At 36.9% G+C, this 27,091-nt stretch overlaps 1 protein-coding gene and 1 long non-coding RNA gene across 4 annotated transcripts in view; one reads left to right on the top strand and one right to left on the bottom strand.

Annotated features, from left to right (window-relative positions):
- Positions 1–26,909, bottom strand: IRAK1BP1 (interleukin 1 receptor associated kinase 1 binding protein 1). Its single transcript, XM_010370064.2, has 4 exons — positions 26,537–26,909; positions 12,770–12,835; positions 380–510; positions 1–279 (listed from the first exon to the last, which is right to left on the bottom strand). The coding sequence occupies exons 1-4, from the start codon at positions 26,849–26,851 to the stop codon at positions 9–11; spliced, it is 783 nt and encodes a 260-aa protein (XP_010368366.1). The 5' UTR covers positions 26,852–26,909; the 3' UTR covers positions 1–8.
- A 35-nt stretch (positions 26,910–26,944) lies between these two features.
- Positions 26,945–27,091, top strand: part of LOC115897049 — a 61,751-nt gene continuing 61,604 nt past the window's right edge. The window contains exon 1 of one of the 3 annotated variants that reach the window (XR_004056998.1): positions 26,945–27,038. This is a non-coding gene — a long non-coding RNA (uncharacterized LOC115897049). The remainder of the gene's footprint in view (positions 27,039–27,091) is intronic. The other 2 variants (XR_004056997.1, XR_004056996.1) reach the window with 2 other exon arrangements.

Below are 27,091 nucleotides of genomic sequence, written 5' to 3'. Positions count from 1 at the left end.
TTGGAATTTCAAAGGTGCTTTTTTCTCTTCTCTTTCCCCTTTACCTCAAAAGTTATAAATACTTTTGAAGCAGCATGTATTGTTGCACTTTTGATTTTTTGTTGTACAGTTAACGAACTTGAGAGTCTGGATGACTGGTGATCATCTATTTGGCCTTCCCATTCTTTTGTTTCTTCTTCTTTGATTAGTAAAGGTTTTCCTAAGGTTTGGCCAACAAGGTTACAGACTTCTTGAGCTTTGCGCCACGCATTCTCAACAGCAACAAGACAGGCTTGCCGTCTTAGGAATTAAATGGAGAGATTATTAATATGACACTCAATGAAATGTAGCACTGGATAGTTTTGTTTAAAGAATATCTTAAAGATGTGCTTAAACTTACCGAAGATTCTCAACAGAACCTGGAGTATGATAGAACTGGGGTGGGCTGATGACAACAGAGCTATCTAGCTTTTCAACAAGAAAGTTACAAATATTTTGCATTTTTCCAAATTCAGTAAATGTAATGCAGACCTGTAAATGAAATGACACGATATTATTTTCATGTCTGATGTACTGTTTCAAGATTTTCTCTACATCTAAGTAAAAAAGTATAGCCAGACGATGAGGTAATTTTATAGTATGTAACAGATTTTTAAAAGCCTATTTGGTACTTGTAACTAAATTATTTTGTTCTTTAAGATTTTTGCTTTTGAATTTTCAAATTTATCTAATATTGTCTTGAACACTAAAAAATTTATATTTTAAACCAGGGATTTTTAAATGAAATTGGAGGAGTTTCCCTTAAATCTCACTACTTGGCTAAATTTTAATCCTGATAACTAGACATGATTCCTTTGTCTGGACAATGCCCTTAGCTTCCTGATTAGTAGTAATTATGTCATACTTCACTGCTGTCATTGAGAAATGTTTCTTCTTCCAATAGTTCTGTTCAGATCCATATGTGGAAGCTAATGTATTTCACTCTGTCTTCTGCCTTTAAATATGTGGAAGCAGTCCTTATATTTGGCAATACTTTAAAACCGGTCTGTAAACTCTTCAATGAAGAGAACTAAACCTTGTCTTCTTTTTTTTAAGAGAGACAAGATCTTGCTACGTTGCCCAGGCTGGAGTGCACTGGCACAATCATAGCTCACTGCAGCCTCAAACTCCCGGGTTCAAGCGATCCTCCTACCTCAGCCTTCCAAGTAGGAAGGGCTACAGGCATGCACCACCATGCCCAGCTAATTAAAAACAATTTTTTTGTAGAGGTGGAGTCTCACTATGTTCCCCAAGCTGGTCTCAAACTCCTGGCCTCAAGCAATCCTCCCACCTCAGTGGTTGTAGGCATAAGCCACCACACCCAGCCTAAACCTTCTGTTCTAAAGAACCCTTACACAATCTCAATATGCAAAACAAAAAGTACAGATATTAGAGAATAAGCTGGAGTAGCAAAGACAGATATAAGATAACCTCGCCTTATACAATGCAGAACATCTGTCTTTAATCATATATATATATACACACACATACATACATACATACATATATATTTTTTTTAAGACAGGGTCTCTTTCTGTTTTCCTGGCTGGAGTGCAGTGGTGTGATCATGCGCTCACTGCAACCTCAACCCCCGGGTTCAGATGATCCTCCTGCCTCAGCTCCTTGAGTAGCTGGACTACAGGAACGTGCCACCATGCCTAGTGAATTCTATTACTTTTGAAAAAGGTATAGCACTTTGTAACCACCATAACAAAAATTTAGACCTGTTCCAACACCCCTAAAAATTACCTCAAGTAACTCCTTTATCAGTTCCTTCCTCAGTTCCTAAACTCTGGCAACTACTGATACATTCTCCACTGTTAAAGATTTGCCTTTTTCAGAATGTCATATACATGGAAGCATACAGTATGTAATCTTGGAGACTACTTCTTTCATTTAGCATAATATATTTACAATTCATCCACATTGTTGCATAATAGTTTTTGTTCCTTTTATGCTGAACAGTATTCGTTATATGATCTAATCACAGGTTTTTTTTTTGTTGTTTTTTTTTTGTTTTTTTCCATTTAGGTTGCTTCCAGTTTGGGGCTATTATAAATAAAGATGCTGCTTTTTCAAAGTAGTTCTAGATCCTTTGTATTTCCAAATATATTTTGTAATCAGTTTTTGTCAATTTCTATTTTTTGAAAAGCTGGCTGAGATTTTGATTAGGATTGCATAGATTAATTTAGGGAGAACTGATATCTGGAATAGTGAATCTTCCAAACCATGAACAAGAAATGTTTCTCCACTAATTTAGGTCTTCTTTAATTTCTCTCAGCAATGCTTTGCAGTTTTAGCATACAGGTCTTTCACATCTTCATAACAGATTTATCTCTACGTATTTTAAATTTTTTGATGCTTACTAGTTCTAATAGCTTTTTTTGTAGATTCTATCAGATTTTCTACAAAAATGGTCATGTTGTCCATGAATTAAGATAGTTTTACTTCTTCCTTTCCACTCTGGATGTCTTTCATTCTTTTTCAAGCACAATGGTGAAAGCAGACATGAACGAAGACTTCTTTGTCTTGTAGGCACAAAGCATTCAGTGTTTCACCATTAAGTATGACAGCTGTAGGTTTTCATGGATTCCTCTTATCAGTTTAAGGAAAATCTCTACTGTTCTTATTTTACTGATAATTTTTACTAGGAATAAATAATAGATGTTGTTAAGTGTTTCTTCTGTATCTATTGAGAAGATCATGTGATTTTTTTTCAGTTTGTTAATATAGTGAATTAGATTGACCAATTTCTCAGTGTTAACCAACTTGAGATACACCACACTTGGTCATTATGTATTAATACTATTCTTTATACTTGCATGTAAAGGATACATGTGTGTGTGCAGTGTGTATGCGTGTATGTGTATAAATCATTAAATTTGGCTAAAATTTAGTTTATGATTTTTGCACATGTTTATGATGGATACTGGTCTGTAATTTTCTTTGCTTGTAGTGGTATTTTTCTGGTTATCTTCTGACCTCAAAGAATGAGCTAGGAAATATTTCTTCCTTTTCAGTTTTCTGGAAGAATTTGTATAGAATTGGCATGATTTCTTCCTTACACACTTTCTAGTTTCCTTTCCAATTTCTTTTTTGACACATGAGTTACTGAAAAGTACGTTTTTAAAATTCAGCATATTTGGGGGATTTTCCTGAGACCCTTCTATTAGTGGTTTTTAATTTAATTACACTGTAGTCAGTGAACTTTGTATGATTCAAATCCTTTTTTTTTGAGATGGAGTCTCGCTCAGTCACCCAGGCTGGAGTGCAATGCCATGGCATGATCTCGGCTCACTGCAATCTCTACCTCCTGGGTTCAAGTGATTCTCCCGTCTTAGCCTCCCAAGTAGCTGGGATTACAGGTGTGCATCACCATGCCCAGCTAATTTTTGTATTTCTGTAGAGACGGGGTTTCACCATGTTGGCCAGGCTGGTCTTGACCTCAGGTGATCTGCCCACCTCGGCCTCCCAAACTGCTGGGATTATAGGTGTGAGCCACTGCGCCTGTCCAAATACTTGTATATGACACAGAATATGGTCTACGTCGGCAAATGTTCAATGTGCACTTGAAAGGAATGTGTAGGCTGCTGTTTTTGGAGTGTTCTATGTATGTCAAGCAGGTCAAATTGGTTGACAGTGTGATTCAAATCTGATATATTCTTATTGATTTTCTGCCTATGGTTTTATCAACTTGAAAACAGGGGGGTATTGAAATCTACAAAAACTGTAGATTTATTTCTTTGTAGTTCTATCACTTTTGCCTTAAGTACTTTGAAGCTTTATTCTATGTATAAATATTTAGTGCTGTATGTCCTCTTGATTGACTTTTATCGTTATGAAATGACCGTCTTTATGTGTGAAAGTCTTTGCTCTGAAATCTACTTTGATTACTATAGCCACTCCAGCTTTCTTTTATGTTAGCATGACATATCTTTCTCCATCCCATTACTTTTAACCGATACATGTCTTCATATTTAAAGTACACTTCTCTCAGGCAGCATGTAAGTGGAGTCAACTTTTTAAATACAACTTAAAATATCTGTATTTTAATGAAGGTATGTGGACCATTTACATTTAATGTGATTATTGATATGGTTAAATATAAACCTGTGGTCTTGTTATTTCACTTTTACTCATTTTCTGTTTTCTTTTTGATATTTTTATTATATTATTTCATAGCTTTCATTGACTTATTAGCTGTAACTCCATTATTTTAGTGTTTGCTTTGGATTTACGGAATACATTTTTAAGTTACTACAATCTACCGTCAAGAGCTAGAATACCATTTCACATATACCTTTATAACATTGTACTTCTGTTCTTCCCTTTTTGACCTTTGTGCTATTGTTGTTATATATTACCTATGTTATAATCCCCGTAGTTTATCATTATCATTTATTTAGTCATTTATCCTTTTTTTTTTTTTTTTTGGAGACACAGTCTCGCTCTGTTGCCCAGGCTGGAGTGCAGTGATGTGATCTCGGTTCACTGCAACCTCCGCCTCCTGGGTTTGAGCAATTCTCCTGCCTCAGCCTCCCAAGTACCTGGGACTACAGGTGTGAACCACCATGTCTGGCTAAGTTTTGCACTTTTAGTAGAGACGGGGTTACGCCATGTTGGCCAGGCTGGTTTTGAACTCCTGACGTCAGATGATCCACCGGCCTCGGCCTCCCAAAGCGCTGGGATTACAGACGTGAGCCACTGCACCCAGTCTAGTCAGTTATCTTTTATATAAATATAGAGATTTCTAAAGAGATTTATGTTAAGAAAAACCCACGTAGTGTAAATTCCTATTTCTTTCTGGTATCATTCTTTCCTGCTTAAATGATGTCATTTAAATTTCTCATAGTGTAGGTCTACAGGTAATGAATTCTTTCAGCTTACTGGAAAAGTCTCTGGTCTTTGTTTTTGAGCACTACTTTAGCTGGATACATTAATAGAAACTCTTGGTTGTGAGAGATATATATATATACACACATACCTTTTAGTTGTTTAAAGATGTGGCACAACTGTCTCCTTGCTTGCACTGTTTTCAACGAGAAATCTGTTGTCTTATCTTTGTTCCTTTGTAGATAATACGTCTTTTTTCCCCTCCTCTGGCTGTTTTAAGATTTATCACTGGTTTTGAGCAATGTGATTATAATGTGTACTGGTGCATTTTTTTTTTAAATTTATTGTGCTTATGGTTAGTTGAACTTTTTGACTCTGTAGGTTTATAATTCTCATCAAGTTTGGAGATTTTTGGGTCATAATTTTTCCAAGTATTTTTCTTGTCCCCCACTTTCCTCTGCAATGGGACTTCAATTATATGTACAATAGGCTATTTGACGTTGTCCTATATTTTATTAACTCATTTTTATGTCTTTCTTTTCTGTGTTTCATTATGGATAGTTTTTATTGCTACATTTTCAGGTTCACTAAGCATGTCTTATATAAGGTCTAATTTGCTGTTAATCCTATTGAGTGTATTTATTATCTCATATACTGTAGTTTTCATCTCTGGAAATTCAGTTTTTTTTTTTTTAATATCTTGCACACCCCTCCTTAATTTTTGAGCATGTGAATTACAGTCAAAATAACTTTTAATGACTATGTCTTTTAATTCTAACATCTGTGTCACTCCTGAGTTGGTCTGATTTTTCTCCTTATTATGAGCTTTACTTCTCTGCTATTTTACAGACTGGAAATATAGGTAAACCAAATTAAGATAAAATTTCATGGAAATAAATGTAAAATCCCGCAGTTCACACTGAAATAACAGTAACAAAGTATAAGATGAAATAAATATGATTTAAAGGTAGCACATGATAAAGACACTTTTATTGGTTATAATTATTATGACTATAAGCTGAATTGAGGGACCAATGTGATGCAAATGCCAAAAAGTTAATTCAATCTTACATATGTTATTAGAAATAAATATTCTAGAATAAGGGAGATAATCAACTTTCTCTAGTTTAGACTGGCCAAATCATAAGCAGAACAATGTAGTTGTAGATGGTTTAGAATGAAACTGGCTAACTAAAGAAAGAGTTTGTTACATAAGAAATGGCCAAACAGGATTCTTACCCTGGAAAAGAAAAAAGTAGCATCAATATCAAAATGAACTTCAAGTATATATATTAAGGAAGAAGTATTTACCTTGTTTTGTTTCTTCTTACAGAGGTACACTAACAGATGGCTACTAGTGAGACAATTTTGGCTTAATGTTCAAAGATTCTGTACTGATCAGATGTCTGAAATGGAATGAGTCTTACATATTCCTGCCTATATATGTATAAAATATTTCACAATAAAAATAAATATTTAAAGAAGATTGGATGGAATAATATATGGAAAATGCTTAACACATAGCAGGCATGCAAGGAAAAGGAGGGGGAAAGAAGAGGGAGAAAACTATATGAGAAGTTACACTACTACTTTTTCTACCTGATACACAGTATTGAATACCTATTATTTCCCAGGATTAAAAAATTCCTCTAGGCTGGGCACGGTGGCTCATGCCTGTAATCCCAACACTTGGGGAGGCAGAGGCAGGCGGATTGCCTGAGGCCAGGAGTTTGAGACAAGCCTGGCCAACATGGTGAAACCCTGTCTCTACTAAAAATACAAAAATTAGTCAGGTGTGGTGGCAGAAGCCTGTAATCCGAGTTACTCGGGAGGCTGAGGCAGGAGAATCGCTTGAACCTGGGAGATGGAGGCTGCAGTGAGACAAGATCACGCCATTGCACTCCAGCCTGGGTGACAAGAGTGAGACTTCGTCTCAAAAAAAAAAAAAAAAAAAAAAAATTCCTCCAAACACTAAGGTTATAACATGAAAATAATGTAAAAAGTGGAAAGAGTACTCGTATAGGAATCCCAGAGTTAGGATTTTAATCCAACCCTCCTTCCCACCTCCAGTCATTCACCTACCATTAAAGTCATCACTTAGAAACTCTCTTTTAAAATTAAATCAACAGTCAGTGTTTGTATTATTATGATTTTTTACAGCTGAACAATAGAGTGTACTATGATCGCATTTCTTTTCTTCTAGTCTTCATTGAACTCCTGGGAATTAATAATCACTTCATTTTTATTTGTTTGCTTTCTTAGCTGTACATGTCCTTCAAACCCTCTGACAAGAGCTGTAAAATTCAAACAAATAGGTCAAATTAATTTGGTAATCCATGAGTTCCTTTATTTTTTTCTTGGAGACATTTTACTGAAGCCTTAGTCCTCCTGTCCCCTGAATCTGGGGATATTCCTTTGCCATTACCTGGGAACTCCTGTTTTTCTATTTCTTGGTTTACTCCTCATGTATGGTAGGGAAATGTTTTGAGACCTTGTATGCAGGAGTGATGTTTCACATTTTTAACATTTTTAAGAGGACATTAATCCGTCAGATCCTGGTGAAATAAAGAACAGTGTGACAGTTCTGGTCAGCCCTGTCTGCTTGTCCTTGTATTACCTTCTCCTTTATTGTTTTTTGGATGGGTAAGGGTTTCTAGATTAGACATTGTTTTCTCTCAGAATTGGAAGATGTTGTTGTCTTGCCTTTCAGTTACTAGCTTCCAGTGTTGACAATGAGAGATCCAACTGCTGTTCAGATTTCTGACCCTTGATTTGGAACTATTTTTCTTTCTCTAGAACTTTTGGGGTCCTTTTATTCCTGGGGTTCTAACATTTCCAATATGCTTTGATGAGTTTATTGTTGTTGTTCATTGTGTTGGGCACCCACTAGGTCCACTGAATATGGAAATTCAAATCTTGCATTTTAGTAAATTTTGGAGAAATTTTTTTGATTATTTTATTCTCTTTCACTCTGTGCTCTCTTTTTGTACTTTTTTTTTTTTTAATTATACTTTAAGTTCTGAGATACATGTGCAGAACATGCAGGTTTTTTACATACACATACCATGGTGGTTTGCTGCAACCATCAACTTGTCATCTACATTAGGTATTTCTCCTAATGCTATCCCTCCTCTAGCCCCCCCTACCCCCCTGAAAGGCCCTGGTGTGTGATGCTCCCCTCCCTGTGTCCATGTGTTCTCATTGTTCAACTCCTACTTATGAGTGAGAACATGCAGTGTTTGATTTCCTGTTCCTGTGTTAGTTTGCTGAGAATGATGGTTTCCAGCTTCAACCATGTCCCTGCAAAGAACATGAATGCATCCTTTTTTATGGCTGCATAGTATTCCATGGTGTATATGTGCCACATTTTCTTTATCCAGTTTATCATTCATGGGCATTTGGGTTGGTTTCCAGTCTTTGCTATTGTAAATAGTGCCACAACAAACATACATGTGCATGTGTCTTTAGAGTAGAATGATTTATAATCCTTCGGGTATATATCCAGTAATGAGATTGCTGGGTCAAATGGTATTTCAGGTTTTAGATCCTTGAGGAATTGCCAGACTGTCTTCCAAAATGGTTGAACTAATTTACCCTCCTACCAACAGTGTAAAAGCGTTCCTATTTCTCCATATCCTCTCCAGCATCTGCTGTTTCCTGACTTTTTAAAGATCGCCATTCTAACTGGCATGGGATGGTATCTCATTGTGGTTTTGATTTGCATTTCTCTAATGACCAGTGATGATGAGCCTTTTTTCATGTTTGCTGGCCACATAAATGTCTTCTTTTGAGAAGTGTTCATATCCTCCACCCACTTTGATGTTTTTTTTTTTTTTTTAATAAATTTGTTTAAGTTCCTTGTAGATTCTGGATATTATCCCTTTGTCAGATGGATAGAATGCAAAATTTTTCTCCCATTCTGTAGGTTGCCTGTTCACTCTGATGATGGTTTCTTTTGCTGTGCAGAAGCTCTTCAGTTTAATTAGATCCCATATGTCAATTGTGGCTTTTGTTGCAATTGCTTTTGTTGTTTTAGTCATGAAGTCTTTGCCCCTGCCTATGTCCTGAATGGTATTGCCTAGGTTTTCTTCTAGGGTTTATATGGTTTTAGGTTTTACACTTAAGTGTTTAATCCATCTTGAGTTTAACATTTTTATCTTTGAAACAAAGATAAGCGGCATGGTAGGTGGAAGGTAGATAAAGAATTTCATGCCTTTTGGAATGAAATTTTTGGATATTATGTCAAAAGTAATGTTCTACTGTCTGATATTTCTTTCTTTTTTTTTTTTTTTTTGAGACAGAGTCTCACTCTGTTTCCCAGGCTGCAGTGCAGTGGCATGATCTTGACTGACTGGAACCTCTGCCTCCTGGGCTCAAGCTATCCTCCCACCCCAGCTTCCAGAGTAGATAGGTCTACAGGTGCCTGTCGTCACATCTACCTAATTATTGTATTTTTTTTGTAGAGACAGGGTTTTAACATGTCACCCAGGTTGGTCTGGAGCTCCTAGGCTCAAGCAATCCACCCACCTCAGCCTCTCAAAGTGCTGGGATTACAGCCTTGAGCCACTGTGTCTGGCCTCATCTATTCTTTAAAAAAAATTTATTTAGGGCAGGCTGGGTGGCTCATGTCTGTAGCCCCAGCACTTTGGGAGGTCGAGGCAGATAGGTCACTTGAAGTCAGGAGTTTGAGACCAGCCTGGCCAACATGGTGAAACCCCGTCTCTACTATAAATACAAAAATTAGCCAGGTACCTGTAATCCCAGCAACTCCAGAGGCTGAGGCAGGAGAACCACTTGAACCTGGGAGGCAGAGGTTGCAGTGAGCTGAGATCATGCCACAGCACTCCAGCCTGGGCGACAGAGTGAGACTCAGTCTCAAAAAAAAAAAAAAACTGGAGCTGTACTGAGGTGTAATTTATATATAAAAACTGCACATACTTAGAATATACAATTTGATGAGTTTGGACATACGCATACACCTGTGATATCACTATAATCAAGACAATAAATGCATCTATCACCTCCAAAATTTTCCTTGTGTTCTTTGCTTTGTGCATGTGTATGATAAAAGCATAACATGAGATCTACCCTCTTAACAAATTTTTAAGTGCACAACACTGTGTTAACTGTAGGCACTATGCTGTATAGCCCATATCTAGAATTTATTCATCTGCATAACTGTAACTTTATACCCATTGAATAAGAAATCCCATTTCCCCTTCCCTCCATTCTTTGGCAACCAGCTTCTATTTTTTGCTTCTATGATTTGATTATTTTAGACTCCTCATGTAAGTGGAATAATCCAGTATTTATCATTCTGTTACTGACATTTCTCTTAACATAATGTCTTGCAGGCACAGCAATGTTGCAAATGGTAGGAGTTCCCTTTTTTTTTTTTGAGGCCAAATAATATTTCATTGTATGTATATAACACATTTTCTTTATCCATTTATCTGTCCATGAACATTTGGGTTGCTTCCATATCTTGGCTGTTGTGAATAATGCTACAATGAACACGCAAGTACAGTTATTTCTTCCAGATCCTGATGTCAGTTCTTTTGGATACACATCCAGGAGTGGGATTGCTGAATCATATGGTAGTTCTATTTTTAATTTTTTGAGGAACCTGTATACTGTTTTCCATAATGGTTACACCATCATACATTCCCACCTGCAGTGCACAAGCGTTCTAATTTTTCCGCTTTCTCATCAACACTGTCTTCTGTTTTTTTTTTTTCTGAGACGGAGTCTTGCTCTGTCGCCCAGGCTGCAGTGCAGTGGCACTATCTTGGCTCATTGCAACCTCCACCTCCCGGGTTCTAGTGATTTTTCTGCCTCAGCCTCCCAAGTAGCTGGAATTACAGGTGCCCACCACCACACCTGGCTAATTTTTTTGTATTTTTAGTAGAGATGGGGTTTCCTGACCTCATGATCCGCCCACCTCGATCTCCCAAAGTGCTGGGATTACAGGCATGAACCACTGTGACCAGCCAATCTTCTGCTTTTTTTATAATAGCCATTCTAATAGGTGTGAGGTTATAGCTCAATATAGTTTTGATTTGTATGTCTCAAGTAATTAGTGATGCTGAACACCTTTTTTTATACCTTTTGTCCATCTGTATGTCTTCTTTTGATAAATGTCTATTCAAGTCCTTGGTTCATTTTTAAAATCAGGTTATTTGCTTTTCTTCACTTGAGTTGTAGGAGTCTACCAACCATCTAATCTCCTTCCATATATTTAACAGTACTTAAGAATACTGGTATGTGTTATACAGTAGGTTTTAGTGTTTGCTAAATCCATAGCCATAAAGCCACACATTGTTATTAATGCTTAGATTGGTACATTTTGTATTTTGTGATCCCAATACTCTGGTTTCCACTGACTGCTGGTGCTGACCTAAGGGCAATCATGTATTGGACTGTGTGATATGATATAAATTCTGGCTACCTGGAATCCCTATAGAAAATATAATCAGATTATCTCTTAAGAAATCTGAATATAAAACATTAAAAAGGTAAGTAAAGCAGAAGGAAGAGGAGCAGAGTTTAGCCAAACTCTCATTTAGTCATGTTTTAAAACAAAGCAGCTCTAATGCTCTCTTTCTGCATCTGAAAGGTCAGTTCCTAGAACTCAGTGGTTTCAAACACGTTCCAGTTTTCCATGAAACCTGGCTACGTAGTTTCTGGGACTGTTTTCTTTTTCCAATTATTCCCTTGGTTCCTTCTTAATAAATCTACTTAACTAAGATAACTTGCTCCTATTTATATTCATTACAATCTGAAGTACTAACAGGTAATAATTACTGGAGGAGTACTATAACATACTACCAGCTTTTAACCTCTGTAATTTGGATCAGACTGCTCTTCATAGTGTTTTGAAAGGCATTTTTCAGTTCCTACTACTACAAAATAAGTTTTGCCAAGTGGATCCCCAAAATCATAACGAGTCATTTAAAAATTCCTGACACAGTAAAATTTTAAGTGGAGAAATCACAAAATGATTGCAGGAAGCATTGGGGCAACAAACAGAATATTGTGGAAGTTGCTTCTCAAGAGATAAGAACCCAGGGTTCTAATTTCTAATCTAATTCTTGTTATATGACCTTTGAGAAATCTGGGCCTAAGTGATTTGAACCTAAGGTCACCTCTTTAAAGTCAGAAAACCAGTGTATTGTCTGCCTGAAGACAGAAACAGGTGATGGGGATATTTTCTACTTCAAAAGACAAAGATTCTCTCATTTGATATACAAGATTTCAATATAACTCCACTCTTTGTTTCCTGTTACAAGGAAGTGACATGGACTAGGGACATACTCCAAAATGTTTGGAATCAGAAACAGCAGTCCTTTAACCTAACCACCACTAGGACACACTCTGATTTCACAAAATCCTGGCCATCGAATCTTTAAATATAAGTAAAAAGTATAGGCAGCTGTAGGAACTAAATGTTGTCATTAATTGAGTGTACTGAAAATAGTTTTATTTTTTAATTTGTATAAAGGTTAAAGGGTTTTCATTTTAAACAATATTTATCACAATACAGTAAAATTGCACTGCAAAACAAAAGACTGCTGAAAAGTATTTCAAATCCTTTAGGTTATGACTTTGTTTATTTGCTTTTTATCTAAAAAGAGATTTCTGTAGTGTTACCTGCACATTAGATGATAGTACTAAAATTTTATTTAGCGGCAATTAACTGCTATTTCCCACTTGCTGTTTTTATTCCATTTTAAACTATTTCTCTTAAATCTCACTAAATTTATATAAAAACTGAAATAGATATATAACACCAACATGATTTTGAGAAAAATAATCTTCTATCAATATCATGAGAAGCATTTTCACCATTCCAGTTCAAGAATAAAAATAAATGTCTCCACAAAATCATGCTGCTTCCAATTATTTGTTAAGTACATACCTCTGCTTCCATGTGATAAGCATTTTCCACTCTCCTAAAATCCTTTGTCACAGTGATATTTTCTGCCTGAAACAGAAAAAGTCCAAGAATATGATTACTAAACATCTGACGCAATTACACTAAAATATAAATTAGAAACCTACACTAATTAAAATCAGAAAAACGTAAAGTATGCAAAAAGAACTCTGCCTGATGTTTTAAAACTTTCCTAAAATGAATTCAGAAATCTATAAATGTTTCCTTAAAATTTCATGTCACTTTTTTTATAATTTATATTAGCCTGTAATGAAAGTATGAAGTTAGGGTGATATATATATGAGCAATTGTTTGCACATAAAGCATACTTAATGTTGAGTGTCAGCATTTTAAAAAATATTTAATTTACAAATATTTTAATACAAAATTACCAAATATGTATTATGTGCAACTCTGGACAAGTTACTCAATACTCAATTTTTTGAGCCTTAGGCTCCACATTTATAAAATCAGGTTAATACCATGTATATCACATAACATCGTTTTGCAGATTTAATGAGAAGTTGTATATCAAGTAGTTGGCATACAGAAGGCACTCACCAAAAGTCGAGACTATACCACTATGATATAAATATTTATTGAAACATCTAACCTGAGCCAGTTTGGTTTTAAAAAAGTAGTATTAATACTTATATATTCTCAGGAAAAATACAAGGCATATAATTCTGACAAAAAAGTTGAATTTCTTATTTGCTTTCCAAAAGGGTTTTTAAATTCAGTGACTAAAATCTTCAGCTACTCTCATTCTTTGGGGACAAGCAAAACTTGCATTTTATGTAATTTTTTTGTACTTTTCAAAATATATGTTAAATCAATATACAATTATGCCAAGTAATTTAATTATGTTATTTGAAGAAGACAAGGTTGCATCTAAATTTTAAGATATAAACTAATTACAAGCAGTTTATGTTATCCAGAAAAATTCTTAAAAGTTTTAACCTAAGTTAAAAGCTTTTGACTCAAGTTCCAAATATCACTGTGATGTCAGTCAGTCCCATGAAAATATTAGTGCAACATTTTTATTATGAAAGTAATACCTACTCACTGTGGAAAATTTAGAATACAGGTTAAGTACAAAACAGTACAGTAGTTCTCCCTTGTCTACAGGGGATAACTTCCAAGAGATACCTGGAACTTAATACCATTTTCCAGTAATTTAGGACACTCCCTGTCCCCATCACCTTAAGCAGTTATGTCACTCATTTGTAAGAACTGGGTTCATTTGTCAAGAGAATAAATTTTATCCTGGGATTGATCCTGTGATAGGTTCTTTGATGACTTTTTCCCCCAGTTTACATACATCAAGCTTCACTATTTGTGATTTACAGCTCTGTGAGGTTTGACAAATGCATAAAGTCATGTACGTACCACTCCAGTACCATAAAGAATAGTTCTTTCACCTTAAAAATCCAGCAGATACCTGAAACCACAGATAGTATCCAACCTTATGTATAATATTTTTTTTCTGCTCTGATAATCCAGACAGCTACAAGTGACTAATGGGTAGGTGGCATATACAGCATGGAAACACTGAACAAGTTATGATTCACATCCCCCGCTGGGACAGAGCAGGACAGAGATTTCATCACGCTACTCAGAATGGTGTACAGTTTTAAACTTACGGATTATTTCTGGAATTTTACATTTAATATTTTCGGACCAAGACTGACTGTAAGAATTAGGGGTCTGTACCATACATATTGCTTGTAATCATTTTTTCACTTGATTAACATGAAACTTTTTGTCATTTAATATTTTATGACATGTAAACATACATCATAAAACATGTCTCATTTTTCACTTTCCTGCAACTTCACTTGATGAACTTCTGATTGAAAAATTATGAGAAATAATTTTATGAAAGGTAACTGGAAAGCAAAGTATCTTTTATTGCTATCTTTGTTTTTAATAGTATTTTTTAAATAAAAGTACATGCTAATCAAAGAAAATCTAATGCTAGCGAAAATAACCAAAAAGTAGTAGTATTCTCAAATCCCATTACTGTTAATATTTTAGTAAACATTTTAATAAACCACCAATGCATATAAACGTATCTAGATCTATATACAGACTTTTTCCATAAATAAAATTATATTGTACATTTTGTTCTTAACTATTGATTGACAGAGTCTTGCTTTGCTGCCCAGGCTGCAAAGTAGTGGTACAAGTATGTCTCACTGTAATCCTGAATCCCTGAGCTCAAGTGATCTTCCTGTCTCAGCCTCCTGAGTAGCTAGGAGGATGCCCGAATTTTCTAAAAATTTTTTTGTAGAGCTAGGGTCTTGCTATGTTGATAGGGTGGTCTCAAATTCCTGGCCTCAAATGATCCTCCCACCTTAGCCTCTCAAAGTGCCGGGATTACAGGTATGAGCCACCACACTTGGCCTGAACTTTTTAAAATAAACTTTTAATTTTGGAATAATTTAAAATTTATGGAGAAGTTACCAAGATAGTACAGAGTTCCCATCTACCTCAGTTTCAGACTTCTCTGATGTTAATACTATAGTATATCTGTCTAAACTAAAAAGCCAACATTAGCAGATTACCATTAACTAAACTCCAAACTTTATTTGGACTTCACCAGTTTTTCTATTAAATGTGCTTTTTACTACTACAGGATCGAATCCATGATACTGTATTGCATTAATTCATCAAGTCTCCTTAGTCTCCTCTGGTCTCTTGACAGTTTCTCAGTCTTCCCTTGCTTTTCATGACTTTGGAAGTTTTGGTCATGTATTTTGCAGAATGTCCCTCATTTTGACATTGATGTTTTCTCATGATTAGACTAGGGTTATAAATTTTAGGAAAGAATACTGTAGAGGTGAAATGCCTTTTTAATCACAACACATCAGGCAGTACATGGTATCCACATGATACTACTCAAGATACTAATACTGGTCACTTGGGTAAAGTAGTGTTTGCCAGTTTCTTCCACTGTAAAGTTACTATTTTCCCCTTTCCATACTGGAAGCATGTCACTAAGTGTAGCCGACACTCACTCAATAAATACTACTTTGTTTATTTTGTTGTTCAATTGTTCTAGCTTTGGCCATTGGCACTTCTTTCAGCTTGGCTCCTTTATCTGTTTGAGATACCCCTTTCCTTTACTTGTTGAGCACTTTCTTACTTTCTGTTACAATATATTACAGTTATGTAGTTTCCCTGTCCCAGTCCTAGAATAAGCCATTTCTCCAAGAAGCATAGTACCTTTTCTTTTTATGTAGAACCAAGATCTGAATGCTGAGACTGCTCACTGCTATTGGGGTGTCATTCCTTCCAGGCTCTCTCAGTGGACAGAGCTAGGGTATATATATATATACATAGACATATATATATATATACGTCTATGTGTGTGTGTGTATATATATGCACACACATAAAATTTTTCCATCTGTACAATATACAAAGTTAAAGATGCATTCACACTGATGCTTTCAATTCTAATCCTGAATCACAGAATTCATTTTAACCTTCCATTTTTATTTGTAACTTCCCTCTCTGAGAGTGAGAAACCTGGCTCCCACCATCCGCTATCCACTTATTTGTTTAACCCCAGTATACATGTAAAGCAGTTTCAGACTTGTTAACAAATACCCCTTTGGAAAACATATTTACCAACTAGAGCATAGAGTTTTTGTATCTTTATTCTTCATCCTTATAATTTCCAGTCAAAACACCATTTTCCAGTAATTTAGGACACTCCCTGTCCCCATCACCTTAAGCAGTTATGTCACTCATTTGTAAGAACTGGGTTCATTTGTCAAGAGAATAAATTTTATCGTGGGATTGATCCTGTGATAGGCTCTTTGATGCCTTTTTCCCCCAGTTTACATACATCAAGCTTCACTATTTGTGATTTACAGCTCTGTGAGGTTTGACAAATGCATAAAGTCATGTATGTACCACTCCAGTACCATAAAGAATAGTTCTTTCACCTTAAAAATTTCTCCATGCATCTCTTTTAGTCAACCACTTCGCCCTCCAACAGATTGTTAACCACATATCTGTTTTCGGTCCCCATAGTATTGCTCTTCTCCAGGAGATCATATGAATAGAATCAAAAAATTCAAAGCTTTTGGGTCTGGCTTCTTTCACTAATATGCAGCTAAGATTCACTCACATTGTTTTGTGAATCAATTCTTACTCCTTTTTATTGCTGAATAATATTCTTTTGCTTAGATGTACCAGAGTTTTTTAAATCCATTCCACTGCTGAAAGACATCTTGGCTGCTTCCAGTTTTAGAAGTTATTAATAAAGCTGCTATAAACATTTGTGTACAGATTCTTATATGTACTTAAGTTTTCAATTCACTTTGGCAAATTATCCTAGAATGCTGACTTCTATGTAAGTCTAATTTAACTTTATAAGAAACTGTAAGACTACCTTCCAAAGTGGCCATATAATTTTGCAATCTCACCAGCAATGAATGAGAATTCCTGTTGCTCTGCATCCTTCCCAGCATTTGGCATCAGTGTTACCATTCTAATAGGTACACAGTAGTATTTCATTGTGGTTTATTTTCCATTTCCCTAATGACAAGTAATGTTGAGTATATTTTCATGTGCCTACTTGCCATCTGCATAAGTTCCTTGGTGAAGTGTCTGTTAAGATCTTTTGTGCATTTTTATTGAGCTGTTTGTTACTGCTGAATTGAGTTCTATATATGTGCTTGATACAAGTCTTTTATCAGCTATGTAATTTACAAATGTCTTCTCCCAGTCTATAGACTGATTTTTCATTTTCTTAACAGATACAAGTCCTTTATCAGCTATGTAATTTACAAATATTTTCTCCCAGTCTGTAGATTGACTTTTCATTTTCTTAACAATGTTTTTCACAAAGTGAGTTTTTAATTGTGATAAAATACAATTTACCTTTTTCTTTGATTCATGGACTGCGCTTTTTGGCAATACAGGTTGAGCATCCTAAATGTGAAAATCCAAAATTCAACAATCTCCAAAATTCAAAACTTTTTTTTAGCACCAACATGATGCTCAAAGAAAATGCTCCTTGGAGCATTTCGAATTTTAGATTTTTGGATTTGGGATATTCAGCCATTAAGTATATAATGCAAATATTCCAAAATAAAAATCTGAAATCTGAAACATTTCTGGTCCTAACATTTCAGATAAGGGATACTCAACCTCTGTATCTAAAAACTCATCTTCAATCCCAAGGTCACATAGATTTTCTCCTTTTCTTTTTTCTAGAAGTTTTGTGTTTTACTGTTGGGAAAGGCAATCTCATGCTATAGTCTTTTGAGCTACACTAAACTGCCCAGGAATGGGCCGTGGCCCTGGAACACTTGGTTACTAAGAGATAAAGTATCTTTCAGAGCTTGTGCTGGGCTTGTTTCCTGGTATGGGAATACCTTCCCCATTTCAGACTCAATATGTACTTTTTTGTTCTACTTTTTAAAGGTTGTATGTCATATGACACCTGGCCAACCTCACACTACTATATCTGTACCCTGTAGGAAGGGGACTGAGTCCTTCTGTTGCAGCACAAGAGATGTGCACCCTGGTCAACTGCTCCTGCATTAGCTTCTGGGAAGGAGTTGCTGGTCATGGGGGACTGACACCTACTACTGACTCTGATCTCACTCTTGTCTTTTCTCTACATAAGTAAGGTTTGTTCCATCCAGTGCTTGACTGCATTGTTTTCTTGGTGACTCTCATATTAAGATGCAGTCGGCAGAAGTGCTTGGACTTCTATCCTGATAACAGGCAACAGATGCTACATGTGCAATATTGACCAATTTTGAACAAAGTTTTGTATAAGGTGTGAGGTGACTGTGGAGGTCCATTTTTTTTTTTTTTTTTTTTTGCATATAGACATTTGACTGTTACAGCAACATTTGTTAAAAAGACTCCTTACTTTACTGAATTGCTTCTACACTCCTATTGTTTTTCTCTCTGAAAAACAATCTTAGAACCAGTAAAATACTTATTCATTTTAGTCCAGTGACTTTTATTTTTTTTAAATTTTTATTATTATACTTTAAGTTCCAGGGTACATGTGCACAACGTGCAGGTTACATATGTATACATGTGACATGTTGGTGTGTTGCACTCATTTACCCGTCATTTACATTAGGTATATCTCCTAATGCTATCCCTCCCCACTCCCCTCATCCAATGACAGGCCCCGGTGTGTTATGTTCCCTATCATGTGTACAAGTGTTCTCATTGTTCAACTCCCACCTACGAGAGGGAACATGTGGTGGCTGGTTTTGTGTCCTTGTGATAGTTTGCTCAGAATGATGGTTTCCAGTTTCATCCATGTCCCTACAAAGGACATGAACTCATCCTTTTCTTTGGCTGCATTGTATTCCAGGGTGTATATGTGCCACATTTTCTTAATCCAGTCTATCTTTGCTATTGTGAACAGTGCTGCAATAAACATATGTGTGCAAGTGTCTTTATAGCAGCATGATTTATAATCCTTAGGGTATATATCCAGTAATGGGATGGCTGGGTCAAATGGTATTTCTAGTTCTAGATCCTTGAGGAATCGCCACACTGTTTTCCAAAATGGTTGAACTAGTTTACAGTCAACAGTGTAAAAGTGTCCCTGTTTCTCCACATCCTCTCCAGCATCTCGTTTCCTGACTTTTTAATGATTGCCATTCTAACTGGTGTGAGATGGTATCTCATTGTGGTTTTGATTTGCATTTCTCTGATGACCAGTGATGATGAGCATTCTTTCACGTGTCTGTTGGCTGCACAAATGTCTTCTTTTGAGAAGTGTCTGTTCATACCGTTTGTCCACTTTTTGATGGGGTTGTTTGATTTTTTCTTGTAAATTTGTTTAACTTCTTTGTAGATTCTGGATATTAGCTGTTTGTCAGATGGGTAGATTGCAAAAATTTTCTCCCATTCTGTAGGTTGCCTATTCACTCTGATGGTAGTTTCTTTTGCTGTGCAGAAGCTCTTTAGTTTAACTAGATCCCATTTGTCAATTTTGGCTTTTGTTGCCATTGCTTTTGGTGTTTTAGTCATGAAACTATTGCCTAGGTTTTCTTCTAAGGTTTTTATGGTTTTAGGTCTAAGATTTAAGTCTTTAATCCATCTTGAATTAATTAGTAGTATAGTTTGAAGTAATGAGGGGAGAACTTGCCCTACAAATGTTTTATGAAGATAATAATTTAAACAGAGTCATACTGACACAGGACCATAACAAGGATCAAATGAACTAATTAATTCTGTAACTAATTCAAGAACATTTGAAGATTACAGATAGCAATAACCAGTAACATTTCAAAGCAGTAGGTAAAACAAGGAATAAGGAATCCTCATATCATACATCCTTCCCCTACTCCCTCTGAGCAGTAACTATTGTGATTCAGGGTAAGCCATAACAGGTCTAAACTATTTAGGATGATCACATCTGATTTACTACAGGATTAGGTTAAAAGATGGACAGAAATCCAAATCTAAACTAATTGGTCTGGCATTTCTCTGGCCACAAAAATAAGCTTAGGTTGTCTATTTAGAGTAAACTGTAGTATTTTTAAAAATAAATGTGGTTGCAGGAAACAAAGACTATTATTTTTCTTTTTAAGCCACAGTATAAGATGTAAGGCTTGGGAATGTTGCAGCCATTTTAGTATAATGCAGGAAGATGAAGGTAAAGCCAAGAGAACTACATCAAAATATGCAGAACCTTGACAATGAAAGCCCATATTACAACTTGACTTTTCAATTATGCAAAGCAAGGTTCTTGCATGTGTAGTAAGGGAAAGACAGACTTCAGTAAATGGTGTCAGTACAGTTACTTACCTATGTCATGAGAAAAAAAAAAACTCTTATCCTTATACCAAAGTAAATTCCAAGCACAGCACACATATCTAATGTACTACAAAGGTTCCTTAAGAGACCAGGAAATATTAGTTAACAGTTCTACAAGGCTAGGTGTGGTGGCTCATGCCTGGCATTCCAGTGCTTCAGGAGGGCAAGGTGGGAGGATTGATTGAGACCAGGAGTTTGAGACCAGCCTGGACAACACAGGAAGACCCTGTCTCTACAAAAAATAAAAAATATAGCTGGGCATGGAGGTGTGTGCCTGTAGTCTGAGCTATTTGGGAGGCTGAGGTGGGAGGACAGCTTGAGTCCTGGAGTTTTAGGCTGTAGTGAACAATGATAATATCACCCTACTCCATACTGGGCAACAGAGTGAGACTTTGTGTTTTAAAAAAAAAAAAAAGTTAGATAGCTTTATGCTTGAGAAGAACCCAACACACCCAATAAACATTATATACAAAGGTAGAAAAAATACAGAAAAAAATTAATGACTTTGGCTAAACACAACTTTAAGATTTTGAATGTTCAATACTATAAACTAAGTTATACAGCAAATAAAAAACTGAGAAAAATTTTTGCAATATATGACAGGTTATTTACAATCTTTTTTTTTTTTTTTGAGACAGAGTTTCACTCTGTTGCCCAGGCTGGAGTGCAGTGGCGTGATCTCAGCTCACTGCCACCTCTGCCTCCTGGGCTCAAGTGATTCTCCTGCCTCAGCTTCCTGAGTAGCTGAGATACAGGTGCCCACCACCATGCCTGGCTAATATTTATATTTTTAGTAGAAACATGGATTCTTCATGTTAGCCAGGCTGGCCTTGAACTCCTGACGTCACATAATCTGCCTGCCTCAGTCTCCCAAAGTGCTGAGATTACAGGCAAGAGCCATAGTGCCCGGCCAGGTTATTTATAATCTTAATTTTAAGGTTCTTATAAATGTAGTAAGGTAAAGACAATATAAAAATGGGCAAAATATTGTGAACTAGAAATCTGTATTTAAAAAGTTTAAGTTCAAATGATAAAGAAATAATAAATGACAGTATCAATTTTTGGACTATTAAGTTGGCAAAATTACAGAAGAAAATAATGCCTACTGTGCCAAGTGAAGGTGTAAACATATATTTTTAGAATACAATTTTTCATAAGCCTTCAAATATACATAATCCAGGAATTAATGTCCAAAGAATATTACTAGTTGAGGATCCCTAATCCAAAAAACCAAAATGCTCCAAAATCTTAAACTTTTTGAGTGCCAACATGACACTCAAAGGAAACTGGAGCATTTTGAATTTTGGATTTCCAGAATTACAAATATTCCAATGGTACACATAAAATACAAATATTCCCAGATCCACAACTTCCGAAATCCAAAACATTTCCAGTAAAGCATTTTGGATGGGATGCTCAACCTGTAATTACAGGCATGTATAAATACATAGCTTACAAGGACATTCATGTTGTGACCATTTTCAAAAATGAAAAACTTCATCCAATGTCTATGTTCAATTTGTTGCCACTACTTCTTAATTTGGGTGCCCCTAGAAACAGATCCTAAGACAAAAATTTGCATACAGTTAATTTTGAAGGTGATCCCAAAAAACACCACTAACAGAGTGGGATGCAAGACAGATAAGGAAAGAAAGGCACTAAAGGATGTGTTGTCAAGCAAATTACCACTGTGGTCAACTCAAATTTAATCCTGCAGAGAAACTCTAGGAACCAGGGTGGAACACATACCTCAGAATTATCCTACCCCAAGGGGTGAAGATGCTGGGGTCTCTTTCCATTCATTTCCCTCAGTCATTCTAGTTCCACATTAGCCTTCAGATGAAGGCTGGTGGGGCTGGGGGAGAGGACTTTAATTCCCTGGCATTACACTCTGGCCCCATTTGCAGACAGAGTGGATTCTGGCAGCCAGGGAAAGTTTTCAGGCAAAGAATTTACAAATGTTGTCAGATGGAAGCTGGGCCCGCATGCACACAAATGTGAAATGCCAAAGGATGTAAGCAGTGGTATCAATAGCATCAGCGACATCTTCCCTGCCTAACACCTCAATTACGCACTGTCAAGAGAATAAAGAAGCAACATCCTGTAGTAGTTAAGAGCATGGACCCTAAGGTTAAAATTCTGCCACTTCTTGGCTATGACCATGGGCAAGCAACCTGCCAATAATCACCCTGGTCCTCGGAGTTCTCATCTATAAGCAGCCTTATCCTCATGTCCCAATCACCTCCTAAAAGCCTCCTCCAAGTGCCATCATACTTGGGATTAGGTTTCAACATATAAATTTTGGGGGGACACAAACATTTAGTCCATTGCAAGAACTATGTCTTGATATGTCATGATACAAGATAAGTTCTCTTCTGCTGCTCCTGTGGAATACCTCCTACTGGGTGTCATGGTGGCTGAGGTGGTCTGTTGTGAAGCAAAAAGGAGAAAAGGGGTCTCTTTTTTAGCTGCACTCTGTTAGAGGAATCTTACAGTAGTTTTGGTGATACTGCAATGGGTTAAAGGGGTTAAACACTCCCTTCAGCATTTACTCCTAGTCCTCTCTTGCACTAGAACTTACATATGCATCCTGAATGACAGAAACACTTTTGTGAAGGGAGGACCAGACATTGTGAGGTCATTTTATGCCTATAGTAGGAGAAAGGAGAAAATAAAAGGGAAGCAGAGATATCAGGGTAATTCTTGGTAGCATTCACTATATACCAAATCTACTAGCTCCTTGATCTTGGACGCCCAGCTTCCAGGACTGTAAGATATAAATTTCTGTTGTTTACAAGCTACCCAGTCTATGGTTTTTCATTACAGCAGACCAAACAAACTAAGTCAATATTAAGTGTTGTTTAAAAATGAACAATGGGCCAGGTGCAGTGGCTCATACCTGCAATCCCAGCACTTTGGGAGGCCGAGGCAGGGGATCAGTTGAGGTCAGGAGTTCGAGACCAGCCTGGCCAATATGGTGAAACCCCATCTCTACTAAAAATACAAAAATTAGCCAGGTGTGGTGGAAGGCGCCTGTAATCCCACCTACTTGGGAGGCTGAGGCAGAAGAATCGCTTGAACCTGGGAGGTGGAGGTTGCAGTGAGCCTAGACTGCCTCCATTGTACTCCAGTATGGGCGACAAGAGTGAAAGTCCATCTTGAAACAAAAACAAAAATGAACAATGAAAAGAAAGGCTTAATGTTTGTTGGTTGACTGAGTAAATATTGCTTAAAACTTTAAAATACTTTTCAATGAAAACCACATAGCTGAATAATTTGTTCATTTATTGTTTCATTGTTTCTTTTTTTCATTCAGAAGGTATCTTCTGAGTACACATTATGTGGAGTGTATGGACCATAACTCATACAGGCAAAAAAAGAACAAATGGTCTTGGCTCTGGAGAAGTTTAGAATATGGAGGAGAGACAAGTAAATTAAGAATTATGATACAGGATAAGTTTTTATTACAAGTATAGGGAGTGAAGTGTTGTATGGTAGGGATTACTGTTATATTAGGAAAGGAATGCCAAGAAGGTGAATTTGGGCTGATTTTTTTTTTTTTTTTTTTTTTTTTTTTTTTTTTTGAGACAGGGTCTCATTCCATAGCTCAGGGTTGAGCTAATTCCTAAAGAAAAATACAATAGAGGGGAGGAAGATATGATAGGAAATGAGGATAGAGAGTCAGGCTCTTTTTGCAATTTTTTTTTTTTTTTTTTGAGATGGAGTTTCACTCTTGTTGCCCAGGCTGGAGTGCAATGGCGCGATCTCAGCTCACTGCAACCTCCACCTCGTGGGTTCAAGCAATTCTCCTGCCTCAGTCTCACAAGTAACTGGGATTACAGGCATGCACCACCATGCCCGGCTAATTCTGGTATTTTTAGTAGAGACGGGGTTTCGCCACATTGGTCAGGCTGGTCTTGAACTCCTGATCTCAGGTGATGTGCCCTTCTTGGCCTCCCAAAGTGCTGGGATTACAGGGCCACCTTCAGCTCCATCTTTTAAGCAAAGGAGTTTGGATTATGAGGAGCCCTTTAAGCAGGGAAGTGATGTTTATAAACCTTACAGCTCAGAATTCTAAAGTTTAAAATGAATAAGGACTTTGTGAAGACCCATAATTCACCCTGAAAATATAAATGATATTTTGTATTCTCTCCTGAACAAATTATCTACATGACTTCTTTCATCAATTAGCAGAGATAATTGGGAGGTTACTGTCCTTCTTATGTATTGAATTGAACACTGAATCTTAATATAATTACTCTAAGTTGGACTTAGTAATTTATTTACTTACTTATTTATTTGAGAGAGTCTCTGTTGCCCAAGCTGGAGTGCAGTGGCGCCATCTCGGCTCACTGAAACCTTCACCTCCTGGGTTCAAGAGATTCTCCTGCCTCAGTCACCCTAGTAGCTGGGATTACAGGAGTGTGCCACCATGGCCAGCTGATTTTTCTATTTTTACTAGAGATGGGGTTTTGCCATGTTGACCAGGCTGGTCTTGAACTCCTGGCCTCAAGTGATCCACTTGACTTGGCCTCCCAAAGTGTTGGCAATACAGGCATGAGCCACCATGCCCAGCCTATGCTGTTTTATAGAGTCATGTGAGCTCCATTTTTATTTTATGTAAATAACTTAAAAACTTGTTATCTTATTCAACTACGGCACTAGTAGCAGTTTTTTAAAATGATTTTTCTACATATTAAACCCACTTTACTCACATTATTTATAATTATTTGTATTTTTCTAAATTGTAAAATCATTTGAAGAAATCTTGTCCATATGACTTTGTAATAACTCATATGTTTGTATTATAAAGGCAATGCAAATATCTTTTCTTGTTAAAAATAAGGACTTGCTTTTTCAGGGTATGGCATTTCTTGCAATAGACTGGAAGTAACAATGTCTGCACTTTTACCAATTCAATGTTATCCTGGATAAGTCACATCTGTAGCCTTTGGGGTCCTACTCAGTAAAATGAGAAAACTGAAATAGTTCATCTCTATGATTTCTAATTTTCTTTCATTCTAATTATCAGCAGAATTGGAAGCAACTTACATTCTGGTTTCAGGAATACATGAGTTCAAATATTGCTCTACCTAAAGTTCACAGCATTGTTTAACCTCTTTAAATTTGGAAAACGGGGATATTAAAACACGCCTAACAGTGCTATTGTGTGGATTAAATGATGGCTTCAATTTTTTTTTTCTTTCCTTAGGAGTAGGCTTAAGGTAAGATTTGCTTAGTGATTTGTCTCATGGACATCTCCGTTAAAAGTATTTCATATATGTGGTATCCACAATACTAGCTTGACTTTTTCTTTTAAGTTAAACCTAAGAAGGCCGAAGAAATTTTGGGGGAATTATTACAAAATGAAAATCATTATAAAATGAAAATGGACGCAACTTCTTCCCCACTCCCCAACGTTACTGTTTGCGGAACATACTCAAGAACCATTCCATGCAAAGTTTTACATGATCGGAAGGAAGCAGGTCGTGCTCTTCACTTGCCAATTCCATGGTGTGGAATAAAAACAAAACAAAACAAAACAAAACAAAACAAAACAAAACAAAACAAAACATTTAGTGTCCAGCACTCCACTTGGGCAAATATTTACAACTAACATTTCAAGTTTTACCATTTCATCACTTCAAATTTAAAACAAAATCACTGAAGCAAATATCGCCTGATAAAAACCTACCCAATTTGCATTCTTTCATTTTTAATTTGCCTGAGGCCAATAATTACCTTCGTCTAGGAGAAGAATGGTTCAAATATTCACTCTGCCAGGTCCTGGCGTCCCGTAATACCTTTGCGACAAAGACGTCCTAAACGCTCCAGACCCTCCACATTTCCCTTCCCCTCTAGAGTGGGCCGTGGGGCCCGACCATCTGCCAACCCTTTTGTGTAGTCTGGCTCGCATTTCCTCCCCCGCGGAGATCTCACCTGCACGCCCTGCTGCTGGAGGCTCTGCGTGATGTAATCTAGACGGCGACAAACGCTCTTTTTGGCCTCGGCCGCCGCCTCCTTGGTGCTGCTCACTCGCATCACCACCTGCGCCCGGTCCGGGCCCCCAGACAGTTCTGAGGTTCCGCTTACGTGCACCTCGCGGGTAGCAGTTTGGGCTTGTGTTGAGGAGAGCGGGTGGCGGAGGCCGGGTAGCGTCTCTCCGCCTGAGACCAGGTTGTTCGCCGGGCCCCTGTCAGCCCAGGGAACCAGTTCCACAAACACCCGGGTCGGAGGGGTCTTTTGCAGAGACATAGCGATGGCAGCTCGGTTTCCATAGTAACTACCGGCTGACGGCGGCCGAAGGGGCCAATGCGCGCCAGGGCTTGGCTGTGCACCGCGCAAAGTATGCCGGGATGGCTGTGGAGGCCGCGGAGTTTGTGGCATGCGCAAGCTACGCCTTGTTGATCTTGCCGCATCTTTTTTACTAGGTGTCGGCTGAGTGAGTAGCTACGGTTTTTAACATGTTTACCTTACGGCCTTCAAAAAAATGTT

This window comes from Rhinopithecus roxellana, chromosome 4 (assembly GCF_007565055.1).
Source record: "Rhinopithecus roxellana isolate Shanxi Qingling chromosome 4, ASM756505v1, whole genome shotgun sequence".
NCBI classification, from domain to species: domain Eukaryota; kingdom Metazoa; phylum Chordata; class Mammalia; order Primates; family Cercopithecidae; genus Rhinopithecus; species Rhinopithecus roxellana.
This window is presented reverse-complemented; position numbering and strand designations above follow the sequence as displayed.

Excerpts from the sequence above, each read along its gene's own strand:
- IRAK1BP1 (XM_010370064.2), bottom strand. The coding sequence starts at position 26,851 with ATGTCTCTGCAAAAGACCCCTCCGACCCGGGTGTTTGTGGAACTGGTT. Across the intron at positions 12,836-26,536 it reads TCCAGCAGCAGGGCGTGCAG|GCAGAAAATATCACTGTGAC; the intron begins GTGAGATCTCCG and ends TTTCTGTTTCAG. Across the intron at positions 511-12,769 it reads CTTATCACATGGAAGCAGAG|GTCTGCATTACATTTACTGA; the intron begins GTATGTACTTAA and ends TTTCATTTACAG.